Raw genomic sequence first — 14,307 nt, 5'->3', positions numbered from 1 at the left:
ACTGATGGCCTAAGCCTGCTGCAACTTAGTGTTTTTCCTCTTACTTCAGTTACATTGAGCCAAAACACAAGTGATCTTCTTTATAGATATCAACTATTAAAAGAAAATCTGTAAGAAAGTTATGGTTGCTATGCAACTATAGCACCATAAAATGCATTGATAAGGAGCAGTCAAATGTCACTTCCTGCTCTCCAGAGTGACCACACTCCCAGTTGGGTGAAAACAAGCCCCGAGTGAATGGAGGTAGATAAGAAAGCAGCAGTAACAAGATTTAAAGCTATTGTGCTTGGGGTTTTTGTTTCAAATAATACGAAAGCCATAATTTCTTTAATAAAATTGTCTTGGATACAAGTGAGGGAGGCTAAGGAAAACAAGTGTGGGAATACCGCTCACCAATACAAATCACTTATGAGGAGATCCAAATGTTTCTCTTTTCTAACTCAACCAATTTAAAGTATCATGCTGTTTGGCCTTCTTATTCCATTCAAAAGCATGCCATTAAGCACTAGCTATGAAAACATGTCAGAGCAATAATACCTTTTCCTTTTTTGTGGCTTCATTGTGTTTGTCTGAATTCTGTAGATCAACAGAACATTATAAAATTCCAATATGAAAGACAAAGACAATCTACCCGAGAATCAGGATCCTCGCTCTAACTGAATGCTCTTATGATACTCTGCCTCTGTTTGTCATACTGGTGTAGCATGAAGGCACTGCAGTAGTTTTTCTGGTAATGTCTTCCTCTGTGCATGCAAATTAGTACTGAGTCATGCAAAGTTATTCTGTCCATTTACGTATAACGATGTGATCTAGCACTAGCATGTTACAGCTTTGCATGGAACTGCATCAGTGACCTTAAAATGACAGACAGTTGCCACAAGTTTTAACCTTTTTTCATGCTTCATAAACAGACGATCTGAACAAAAAAGTGCTGTGACAGGCTTATTTCACATGGAAAAGACAGGAGAAGAAGAAGTGAGGAAAAGAGAACAGGGAGAAGTGTAGTAATGGCCATACCGTCATGCCTTTCCCAAGGTTAAATGAGAACAGGAGGGAATGAATTGGCTCTAAAGGCTCATTCTGCCAAAACTAAATGAAGCAATAACATCAGAGAGCTATAGAAGCCCATTAACACTTAACCTGAGAGAGGATGAAGAGAGGTAGGCAGACATGGAGGGAGAGATGAAAAGAGAGAAAGGGGTTCAAAAGAAGATGGGGTTGAGCTATAGCATAAGAAGAAGACAGATGTAGAGTATGTATGGAAAGCTGCAGTGGAAATAAGATGGAGTAAAACAGTGAAAAACAGATTTTTCCCTCAAGTGCTCACACCATCCCTCTCTGTCTTCTCCTTCCCCTCTATAGTAATTTGATGGTTTCAGGCTGAGCTCTTTAATGAAGAATCTGGGTAATTCTGAGGACAGACCCTCTGGGAGTGAAGGGGGAGGAAAGAAGGGCAGTGTTAAAAAGAAAGAAAAGAAGGATAAGACAAGGGGAATGAGAAAAAGAGGGTAAAGGATGAAATAAGGGGAGACGTGTACAAGCAATAACACATGATTTTCTGTTGGTGAGAGATGCTCATTAGGGGCTATTTTCTTATATCATGACCCTATTTCCCTCCTCTTCAGCCCAGACTGTCTTTTCAGATTCCTGGTGTGTGTTTGTATATTTTTTTGCCTTCTCTCCTCAGGAGATCAACTCAACTTGTCTGCTAAGCGGCCCCTCATCCCCTCATCAGGCTCTAATTGAGGACAGTCCGCCACATCATCAGTGCTCTGCTCTTGCCTGTAACCTGATGTTTACCTGCCAATTCCCTGCTGTTTGTTTTTGCCTCAAACACCCGCACAGCACACGGCCGCATTTGAACTATCACATTTATCTTTAAATCCACGTGGATCTGCTATTTGCTGTTCCCGGCTAATAAGACCCAAAAACTTCTTCAGATTCTTTTGGATATGTAAAACATAGAAATGCTTCATAGGTACCTGTAAGCAAAGCTTCCCCTCAATGTGCAAAAATGCCTGTCACCAAGTCATATACAGTTAAAACCAGAAGTTAACATACACTGTATAAAAAGACATCTTTTTTTTTTCTCACAGTCTGAAATTAAATCCGACTAAACTTTTTCATTTTTGGTCAGTTAGGATTACCAAAATTATTTCTATCTGCTAAATGCAAGAATAATGACAAATATATGTTTTAGAGATTTTTTTGTCAGATTTTGTTGCTGTCGTTAAAGTCAGAAGTTTACATACATTTCCTTTGTTTTTGGTATGACTTGGGTAAAATGTTTTGGGTATCTTTCCACATGCTTCTCACAAGAGTTGCAGTAATTTTTGCCCATTCCTCTTGACAGAACTAGTGTAACTGTTCACTCGCACATGCCTCTTCAGCTCTGCCCACAAATTTTCTGTAAGACTGAGATCAGGGCTTTGTGATGGCCACTCCAACACACTGACTGTGTTATCCCTAAGCCACTTTGTAACTACTGTGGCGGTATGCTTTCAGTCATTGTCCATTTAGAAGACCCAGTTGTGCCCAAGCTTTAACTTTCTGTCGGATGTCTTGAGATGTTGTTTTGATATTTCTACACAATGTTCTTTCCTCAGGATGCCATCTATGTTATGAAGTGCACCAGTCCCTTCTGCAGCAAAACACCCCACGACATGATGCTGCCACCCCCGTACTTCACAGTTAGGATGGTGTTCCCAGGTTTGTAAGCTTCCCCCTTTCTTTCTTCAATTGTAACGATGGTCATTATGACAGAAAGGTTCAATTTTTGGTTCCATCAGGACATGTCTCCAAAAATAAGGTCTTTGTCCCTGTGTGCATTTAAAAACTGTAATCTGGCTTTTTTATGTTACTTTTGTAGTAATGGCTTCTTCCTTGCTTAGTGGCCTTTCAGCCCATTCTGGTGCAGGACTTGCTTCACTGTGGATAATCACACTCTTACCAGCTTCAGCCAGCATCTTCAGAACCAGTGTCCTTCCTGAGCCGTACAATGGCTGGACATTCTCATGGTGTTCATACTTGTGTATAATTGTTTGAATAGATGAATGTGGCACCTTCAGGCATCTGGAAATTGCACATAAGGACGAACCAGACTTCTGGAGGTCCACAGTTCTCTTCCTGATATCTTTGCTGATTTCTTTGGATTTTCCCATGATGTCACACAAAGAAGCAGTGTGTTTGAGGTGTGCCTTAAAATACATCCACAGGTGTGCCTCCAGTTAACGCAAATGTGGTCAGTTAAGCTATCAGAAGTTTCCAAAGCCATGACATCATTATCTCAGCTTTCCCAAACTGTTTAAAGGCAGAGTAATCTTAGTATATGCAAACTTCTGACTATGTATGAAGTAATAAATATTCTCTAAAAAATTCTCTCTTTATTATTCTGGCATTTAGCAAACAATAATAATTCAAATGCCTTTTTTTCCTAACCAGGCACACCAGATGGATTTGTTTCACACATCCATCTGGTAAACCACTTATAGACAGCGTTTGGGAAAAGGCAGAGCCTTTGAAAAAAACTCAGAGGGTGATTGGATGAACGTTCTGTCTGTTACATCTTTACAGGCCAATCAGCGCAATAAGACATGTAACGTAGCCTGGTAGCTGCTATTGAGCTGCGCCCCTACTAAAGGAGAAAACTCCATAGAGAACTGCATAACACCTTGAACCATGGCGACTGTAGACATGTCAGTACACAACTGTTGTTGTTTTTGAAAAGAAAACAACTCAATGCTGTCCTTTGTTCTTCTTTTAATGAAGAAATGTCGTCACGTTTTGATAAAACTGGCGCTTTAACAGCATCCACGCTACTCTCTTCCGCCATAATTGCACCGGCCTCTTGTTGCTGCTTGCTTACGTCACAACTCCACCACGTCCAAAAGTACTTCCCCGCTGATTGGGCCTGACACTTCTAACCGCGAGTGAGAAATGGGCGGATCCATCTGCTTTGCAAGGTTACTTTTTTCCCAGTTCAATTCTGACCCTTGGAACAGACAACAGTAAAACATCCTGAGAACAAAGAAGGTAGGATCCAAAGCTCCTCTGACTGGCGTAGGCCAATAGCCTTGTAGAAAGAACAGCCAATGTTTTAGTCTACGTGTAGACAAAGAAGACCATCTAACATGTTCATACAATAAACAGCGTGAGTGAAGTTAAAGTTAGTGATGAACCTCAGAGCTCCACTTCATCGTGTCAAGAGCATGTAAGCTCCAAGCTGAGGCATACATGTACAAAGCATCCCCATAGTCCAACTCTGACATAAAAGTTGCAGCAACCAGCCTTGTTTTGATGCAAAAGAAAGGCAGGAATTAATCCTGAAATAGAAACCCAGTTTTCGGTAAAAGCCTTTCAACCAGCTTCTGAATGTTGGGAGTGAAGATTCATCAATCAAAATACAGATAGCTGTAGCTTAATCAGTCTCATTCTGTGGACCTTGGACAGTGACAATTGAGGGAAGGTTCTGCAGCACTGCCTTTTCAACTGCATTTGAAAACATCACGACTTTTGTCTACATTTAAAATAAGTTCATAAAAGGCTCCTTTTAATATTCTACAATGGAAAACACTGCCATTTATCCGATGACTGAAAGACAAATATTAAAGTAACAAAGATGCCTGCTCATGATCTTAATAATGGATATTCTTTTTCCTGAGCCTCTTCCTATGTGTCTAATCACAATAAACCACATTTGCAAGGAAACAACGACTGACAAAGGATAGAACTGGGATTTGATCTAAAAGATTTGCTACCTCCTGCTTTTTTAGTTTGTCTTGCTGTATTATTGGTGTTAGTGTATTAATAACCCTCTACTTCTCTGTCCAGTTCATTTTCTGTTTGTGTAACTGCTTAATGTGACCATGTGAGCCCTGGGTTCAAATCCAAGCAGTCACATCTGTAATAAATAGTTTAAAAATAGAGGTCCTGGACATGGCCTGACCCCTGAACTCTAACCCTGACCTCTGTTCCAGGTCATGTCCACTTTAACTGCCCACAAAAGAAGACGGGAACATGAGCATAAATAACCTACCTACTAGACTGAGTCTTAATTAATAGAGAAACTAAATCTAATTTGCAAACTTTTAATAGAGCTGTTTTTGACTAGAAATGATCTACGATATATATTACGTTTGTCTTGTTCTTAATCCTTATTCTTAACTTCTCTGTAGTCCTTTAAATTTGTGTTTATATGCATGTATTTATACAGTATGCATTTCTATCAGATGGCAACATAAGATTCTTACTATCCTAGGAGATTTGATGAATGTGACTCATCTGTTTACCCACAGTTTTTAAAATAATTCTGTAATTTGAAAAAATAAAAGAGGAACTAAGATATCTTAAGATAAGCAGGAGTTTTGCTTTGTGAATGTCCCATTTTTTTAGGCTTTGAGGCTAATTTAGAGGTAGGGATGAAATAAGGTAAGACATGAGTTGAACCCGGGACATCATGTACTATGTCTCCCTCCCTTGGGCAGCCAGTGTATGTTTGCTCTAAATGGTTGTCTATCCTCTTCAGGTCAGTGATGTACAAATTTACACACCCCTGAAGGTCTCATGTTTGATATAGTGCTGTACAATTCTTGTACACTGTGTAACCCAACACAGTGTGACTAGAATAGTACACAAATGTGTTGTAAATATGGTGCTGTGTGATGAAAGAAAAACATGTGATGCCGCGTTATGTTTAACTTGTAAGACAGAGTGACATAACAAAAGCAACATAACAGAGAGGAGGGTGATACCAGTCAAAGGGCCCTATAAGACCTGCTGTAACCTCAGCTGATCTTGTCTTTATTTAGTGTAATGACCATAATTATACATAATACATACATATGCATCATCATCTCCTAACACAGATGCATGCATGCATGCATCACAGAAAGTGCAGAGCGGCATTAGTGCCACAGCCCTTAACAGTTTCATATGCATTGTAGCCTTCAGCTGGGAATGTATCGCTCTAGGCCATAAACCAGAGGCCTTGGGCAGCAACAGAGAGTGCTGTGTGAGAAAGTCAGGGGTGGAAAGGAGAGACAAAGGTTCTGAGCAGGAGCAAAGTGGATGCATGTATGTGAGAGTGTTTTTGTGTATATTGGAGCTGTATATGTTAAAGTGTGTTTGTGTGAGCGTGTGCATATATGTACGTGTGTCCCCATGCTCCTGACGCAGGTGTTGCCATTGACGACAGAGCGGTCACACAGTGACCCTGAGTAGAATAAAGATGTGCTCCCTGAATACCAATCAGATTTCTCCTGGGACATAAAGCAACCAATCGTAGCCATCCATCTAACCTCCAGCCTATCGCCTGCTCCTCTGCAGGATTAACCAATCACATGGAGTAAGACACTGATATGCTGTGACCAGCATATAATTTGCTGCACCTCCAGCATTAATTATTATCATCTTATTTTAATTAAATCCAAATTTGTCTTAACTAACTTGTAAACACTGCTCAATTATATCAATTAAAATGGTTTTGAATGCATAAAATTCAAGAGTAACAAAATCTGCGAGCTATTTCAGAACTTTAACTGAGACTCTCACAGCACAGACTCACTTCTCAGCACGCTTTTTTACAGCTGTCCAAATCTAAGACGACATGCACTGCACGCCCCTTAGTCCGCACACATTGCAATGCTTGTTTAATATCTCATAAGCGGTTCAGCTCATACCTCGTTTGGGGTCACGGTTCAGTTCAGGATTGGTTCATCGATAAAAAAGATAAAGTCCCACATTTACAGTATAATTCTAGATTTCCCTCACTTGTTATTATGTTTTCTTTTAATAATGTTAGTGCAGCTAATACTTTATTCAGATGATTGAAATATAAATTTGAATCAAATGATCAATACTGTGTTGCATCTAATGTTATTAAGAACTATCAGTGAAAGCTGGTACAGCCTGTGGTATTAAACATGAGACAAAAAAGGAAAATAAAAAAAGAAAAACTGAATTTCTGAATTAAAAAAAAAAGCTGGTGCAGTGATTCCTCATGCAAAATCCTGACTCCTGTGTCAGTGAAGGATCCCAGACAAACTCACGTAAACACAGGATACAACCAGTCTGAGCATACACATTTGCAGTCAGTGATCCCTACTTCTACCGTCCGTGTATAGTCTTTAAAATGTATTAGCAGTGGTATTATCTGCAACCCTCTACGCTTTCATACCAGGAGGTGAGGGAGAAATGGGAGTGGGTCTTGCTGCTCTGCCACTCTTGCAGGGGAAGCCGGGAGCGAACTTTTCTTCTTCCTGTGTTTTAATATGACAGCCTCGTCTTCATTGGTGGTGTAATCGTGATTAGCAACCACACCTACCATCATTACTGCCGCCAACATTGGCAGATAAATACTGTCACATTTGTTTTGTTTTATTTTTTCTAATGGTTTAGACATATTTGTTGTGGGACTACGTGCACGGAACCGTGACCCCTGATGAATACAAAAACCGTTACATCCCTACTAACTGCACTTCATCCATCATTGTAATAAAAGCACCTTTAAATTTTAATCAACAATACTAATGAACCCAATCCTACCTCCAGGCTGCTTAATTATTCCCTGTAGTACTGATCAGTTAGGGTCCAAATCTCGACATTTTAGCACAATTATCCAAATAAGGGCTGTCAAAAGATACAAATGCTTAATTGCTATTTATCTCAGAATTTCTGTAGTTTATCACAATTAATCACATCCTCCATCACATTTTAAAATCCCACTGTTTTGCATTGAAAACTATTTTTGTTTCATTTTGGATATTTCTTCCCTTTTAAACTAAGAGACAGACTGTTTGGATATAAACCTGCTATTATAGGTAGATCAAAGAGTTAAACATGAGCTAAACCACAGAAAAGGAACATGTTACAGATTATTAATGAAATGAGGGGACACAAGGTGCAGGTACTTACAACCTGCCCTGTAAGTTTTTAAGTGAAATGAGATATTATATAGCAGTGGTGGACTTATTTTACATGTGGCTGCAGGGAGTTGTGCGGTAACTTATACAAAGCGTGTTGAAACGGGCAAAAAAGCATGTGACTCATTTGAAAAAAATGTTTAGTGCACTAACTGTGAACTAATTAATCACAATAAATGCAATTAATCGTGCCAGCTGTAATTTAAATTGTACATTTTGTGTTAAACACGAAACCATCTACTGTTAGAAGAACTAAACAGAATGTGGAAGTTTGGCGTGTAAAGGCAGAGATCATGCTGTGTATTCCAGGAGTGTGGGTAATGTATTGCTGATGACCGAGATCTTTTTTTTTTTTTTTTTTTTTCAAATGAAGGACAATAAACAAACTTAAGTCTTCTACATGATCAAACATCTGTCTTGTGTTGAAAAGAATAAAAACAACCATTAAATTCCCTTTTAGCATTAGAACCAGGCAGAATGCAAAGTTTGGTGCATTAAGGCAGAACAAGCCAACCAGAGACATCGATGTTACGCTCAAGAATAGTGGGTAATGTAGTGCTGCTGACTGAAATCAGGATAAACTATGTTTTTCTTAAATGAGGTTCATAACTTTCAGAATTGTGTCTTCTGCATGACCATATATCATCCTTCACTCCGAGGATGCCCATGGTAAATCTTCCTTGAATAGTTATGACATGGTGGATCATGAAAGAATCTAAAAAGCAGCATTGACTGAATGATGTTGTGGCTGAAATTCCAGTGAAGATGCACCTCAGCTGTAAATCTGGGTTTAGTTATTCTTGAAAAATATCTGTTTTACAAATACAGTTATGATCGTTCAGCTTTCGATTGTTCTATTCTAGCACAAGGCTTTGATCTAACACAGTAAACAGATGTTCATACTCCATTTCTCTCCAAACAACATCTAGAAATGTGTGTTCATTACCAATAACAATATGAATTTGTGGGAAATACAGAGACACAGAGACAATGAGAAGGAGATTTACCTTATTAGGATTTGAAGCAGTAATTATCCACACACACTGTGCGTTGCTCTCATATTGAATTGGGAAGTTAGGAGATGTAAAGGTTCCTGACGGCCCTTGAAGATTACTGCCACATGTCTTCACTGTGAACAGAAGAAAAAACATAAGCTCATTGTTATTTTCAGCAACTACAGAAATATTGAAGGAATTAGAAACAGCTATTGTTCTCTGGTGAGTCACTGCACAACCAATGAAAAAACATGTTTTTATGATTAAAATATTCAGCTTTGCCAGAGATTCTCTGAAAACTCTGAGCACATTTTTGCTTGTGAAGGTCAAAGTATCATTGTATTTAGAATGATTTAATAAGACAATAGTACAGTATGCAGAGAGGAAACGATTTCAGTGCAAAGAAGGAGAGAAAGGGGAACAGAAGGTCAGAAAGATGTTATTGATACTGTCAGAGACTTCTCCCTGGAAAGTAGTGCTTAATTGGGAGCTATTGGCTGTGAAATACCACAGGATTAGCTAGCATTGACTGATAGAGGTGCTCACCAGCAATTTACTCTCAAGATCTATTGAAAGTTAACCACTTGTAACTTCTAGCAGGGTTATAATTAAATTTATTTCAACATTCACACAATGCCAGGGGACAAAAACAACTTTCATGATATAAAACAGGATGATAGCTTTCAAAATATGAAGAAGAAATGAAGCAGTCTTTGGTTAGCCGGTGGTATAAAAGCAATCGAGTCTGTTGTCTGAGTTAGAAAGAAATACAAATCCAGACAAGTGTAATATTGTGTCAGCACTTGTGCAGAAAGTCATACAACCTCATAAACCTCACTGTGACACTACACTCAGTGGGGTGTTGAGAATGACACATGCTAGCTGTTTGATAAAGCAACCGAGCCTTTATTAGGCAGCGTGCTTTGACTGGATGTGATAGTGAACCTGCTCGTCTGTCCTTGGGTCGTCCTGTTAGGAGTTAGGAGGTAATTTTCTGGTTGGTTTGAAGCAGTGTTTGTTCCTTAATTAGTTTGTTCAGCAATAGGCCGCGGTAACGTACAGTTAACAGACACATACGTACACATAAACACAAGCACACAAAGAATAAACAAAAGCACAAAAGTACGAATGCAGATATGAACATGCTTAAGAGGCACTGACATGCTACACATAGATGGAGGCACATTGAGGGAGTTTACAGCATTTTAGCAGACTTACAAGTTAAGATGCATAAAGTATTGGATAATTCATACATAATCACTATGCAAACACAAATCAAACTGTCAAGCATCCACATTAACACACTCTTAGCTGATATAATGACACAAAAAGCCTGCAAGGCACAAGAAAACACAGTAACACCACAGTATGTCTGGTGTTCATTTCTTGGTGGGTAATGGGCTATGTCTGTGAGGTGCTGTAAGAGAGTGTAAGAACAAGTACAAGCCCCCCTTGGAGACAATCCTATATCTTTCTTCTTTATCTCTTTTCTTCTGTCTGTGTGCTTTCCCATCTTCCTCTTCTTCTGGATCACCGCCTGGGTTCTCCCTAAATGAACTCAGTTGACGTTGTTTCTATAATTCTCGATGCATCTTCACTTGACCTTCTCTTGTGTTCAGCTTGCTACAATTTATGAACTGATAGATACAAAGAGATGAAATGTGTGTGTGTGGATCTGGGTGGGTGTATATGTGTGTGTCTGTGTTGCACATGAGAAGTGATTTATCTACATGTCCCAAAGAGTGTGTGCGTCATTGTAACAGTGTGTATGTGTGGGTGTTGACAGCTCAATCAGTGTGGCCAGAACGAATGGCCAGCCCATTGCTGTGCCAACAGCAGAATGGGCACAGTGTTGCTATAGCAATAATGCACAGAGAGTTATCACCAGAATTACCGGAGGAGCTAAGACGTCATAATTTAGATTAAATTCCATCCATATCTGTGGGTCTCCTTTTTCATCTTTTCCTGTGCTAATTATTCACTGTCTTTATCACTCAATCATCCATTCTAAGTTTGTCTATCCACTTCTTTTCTATACTTTTATTTCTGGACATTTCTGCTTAAATCTTCAAATTCAGACCCACTTCTTTAAAACATTCGATTTCTCAACATATACTACCTGTCAAACAAAGTTCCTGCCTGTCTTGCTGTTATACACAAAAATAGGTTGTGTTGTTATCGATTCAACTACCTATTAGTTTGAGAAGAATTTAAACTTAGCTCTTTACCCTGTAGCAACAATACAATGCTTATGTGCATCATCAATAATTTATCAATTATTTTTCTTTGTTGCACAATGCAAACTTTATACAGATTTTTTAAACTGCTATTTAACTTACACCTGCATTATTCCTGATCATTTGCATAATGGGCTCTTCTGGAGCAAACTGTAAGCACAACGCTTACAGCTCTTTTTATGGCCATAATGAAATTGTGCACATTACCATGAATGTCTGCAAACAACTGCCTATTTACACACTTAATCAGACCTTTGAAGTCCCTGTAAAGTAAAGTTCAACCTTTGTGGTTTAACATACTAGATATGTTGGAATAAGGTTACTGTAAACATATAAAAATACAGAGACTGAACTTTTTAATTAAATGGTTAGAAAGCTGTTCATCTCTTTCCTGGCTTGGTTAAATTTGGGCAGGGCAAAGATATGAGCCCATGACATCATTGGTCTCGATGGGAAATTACCCCTAATGCTACAGTGATATAAAATCCCCAAGCAGTTCATTTTTGTACAGTCTGTTGTTAGCTGATGTTACTGCCTTCATTGAACATCCCAACAGTCAGTTACATGCTTTGTTTTGTTCATTGTGAGGTGGCCTAACCTGACACACCAGATGGATTTGTTTCACACATCCATCTGTAAACCACTCATAGACAGCATTTGGGAAAAGGCAGAGCATTTGAAAAAAACCTCGGAGGGTGATTGGATGAATGTTCTGTCTGTCGTATCTTTATGGGCCAATCAGTGCAACAAGACACAAGGCGGAGCCGCTACAGAGGTGTGCCCCTACCGAGGAGAAAACTACATAGAGAACTACATAACGCCTTGAACCACGGTGACTGTAGACATGTCAGTACACGACTTTTGTCATTTTTGAAAAGCAAACAAGTCACTGCTGTACTTTGTTCTTTTTTTAAACAAAGAAATGTCAAGTTTTGATAAAACTGACGCTTTAGCATCATCCACACTACTCTCTTCTGCCATAATTGCACCAGCCTCTTGTTGCTGTTTGTATACGTCATGCCTGAAAGTACTGCCCCTCGACACTGATTGGTCCTGTCACTTTCTAACTAGGCCAAAACTGTTCAGACAGGAGCTGTGCAAGATGGATTCACCGGTGAGAAACGAGGAAATGGGCGTATTCATCTGCTTTGCAAGGTTAGAGGTGGCCTATGGGTCATTTAAAATATCATAACAGAGAGATGTGTACATTAATACAGTACATTTAACCTCCAACTCCTGTCTCTCTGCTCCGGCACAGAGCCAGGCTGCCATGTCCTGATCAGAAGCACTTTTTAAAAACTGAGAGCATCATATTTCCTGTGAGTGGGCGTGGCTTCAGCTTATTCAACTGACACGCCCACACCATCCTAGAACAGATTTAGCTGTCTCATTTTTATGATTTTGAATCTTAATTTCATAAACTTAGAGATGTTTTCATGACTGAAATTTTGTCATGGTGGTAGTTGCCTGTCATATAACAAAACTAGGGCTGTCAAAATTAACGCGTTATTATCGCGTTAACTCAAATTACTTTTAACCCCGCTAATTTTTTTTGTCGCACAATTAATGCTTGCGTGTTCTGTGTGATCCTCGACCCATCCCTTAGTTTGCCAGATCAGGAAGTGACGCCGTCGTGATGCAGTACAAGCGAGCTGAAATGGATACAGGACAGAGACTTTTGAATGACAGGTTCAGCTTTCAGATCATGCCAGATAAAGTTATTTTCTCCTACTGTCAACTTGAACTGAGTTACCAGGAGTTCGTAGAGTCTTAAATAGCCCGCATTAGCGGCTGAGCACACCGCTAATGCAGAGAGCCGCCCCCTCCATGCTGGATTTGTTTACAATGGAGACACTCAGACAACACTGCAAGCAGGGATGGACTCGCTATCTGGCATACTGGGCATTTCCCGGTGTGCCGACGCACTTTTGGGCCAGCATGATTTATTCATTTATTTAAATCTGCTATGAACCGGCACTAGAGCTGCGCTGACCCTTTATATTGACCATTGACTAGTCCGATCACGTCTCCTAAAGGTCCGTTTACCCCCCTCTCCCATCCCCACGCAGCTCCTGCTTGAAAGTGAAAGTATTCGGAAAAAACGAAACTTACTAAAATGATTGATTGAAACTGTAAATAAACGCCAAATTTAAAAACTGTCAATCCAGATGCTGCAAAAGTGTCAAAGACTCTGCAGTCCCTATAGTAGACTGTCTGACCCTGGTGAATGTACAGCTGCATCATGAGGAGGAGGAGGAGACAGAGCAGCAGAGGCTGGTGTGTGACAGGAGAGCAGAGGTGTTACAGGTGAGCCTGAGAGTGAATGAGCTCTGTAGAGTATCATAATATAAGAAGCATTATTAGACTATGGGTCTCCTTTATTTAGGAAGAAAAAAATGGTTTTAGATGAAAATTGTAGCTCTTCTATGATCTGAAGAATGAAAAGGTGGTTAAGTCCTCTTACTACACCTTAAAGGTTCTCAACTGAGACTTCTTTTACTTTGTGTGTTCATGAGTTTTGAAAAGCAGCTTCACATGTGTGTTTATTGACATCATTCCAGTAAATCTATTGGACTGATGACAGTAATTTCTTACTGTCAGCATTTATTTTACATTTGGGCAATTTTTAGTTTGAAAGTAAAAATATGATAAATAATAGCAGACATTTTTTGAGTAATTACTTGCTTTTTCTCTCGAGCAGGGCAGATATGTCCACCTTACTCACATCAGAACAGTGAAACACCATTAGATGTGTCTGTGCCTTATTGCTGAGCTCTCAGCAGAGACTTGACTTCTCCCAGTAATCTGTAGTGTAATTCTCTAACTGTATTTAGTCTCTCTTTTTTTGTATTATCCTGTTGTGAGTCCTCCTGGTGTAAAGGGATCTTTCTATGAACCTTTATTTCCCCCATATTAGGTTGAATTGCTCTGCTTAATGTGAAGGATCAGGAATGATCTTTGAGTGATTTACACTTAACTGACAATGCTCTTTATGTCCATGTGTGATGATGAGATCTGTTGTTCTGTGTTAAGCTGCTGAGAGCAGAGGAGTTAACTTCTAGAAGTCTAAAATTGGACACTATTTTGGTATTATTCAGTTATGTTACATTAAGGTCAGTATCTCCATCTGTTGTGGCTTGTTGGGCTTGAGTTTAC

The 14,307-nt window shown here is 39.4% G+C and overlaps 1 protein-coding gene across 1 annotated transcript in view; it reads right to left on the bottom strand.

Annotated features, from left to right (window-relative positions):
* csmd3b (CUB and Sushi multiple domains 3b) overlaps positions 1 to 14,307 on the bottom strand; it is a 367,690-nt gene that overhangs the window by 135,083 nt on the left and 218,300 nt on the right. Inside the window, exon 10 of the mRNA XM_041808608.1 lies at positions 8,927 to 9,048. Coding sequence (XP_041664542.1) covers positions 8,927 to 9,048 — 122 coding nt within the window. The remainder of the gene's footprint in view (positions 1 to 8,926; positions 9,049 to 14,307) is intronic.

Source organism: Cheilinus undulatus, linkage group 16 (genome assembly GCF_018320785.1).
Source record: "Cheilinus undulatus linkage group 16, ASM1832078v1, whole genome shotgun sequence".
Taxonomy (NCBI): domain Eukaryota; kingdom Metazoa; phylum Chordata; class Actinopteri; order Labriformes; family Labridae; genus Cheilinus; species Cheilinus undulatus.
This window is presented reverse-complemented; position numbering and strand designations above follow the sequence as displayed.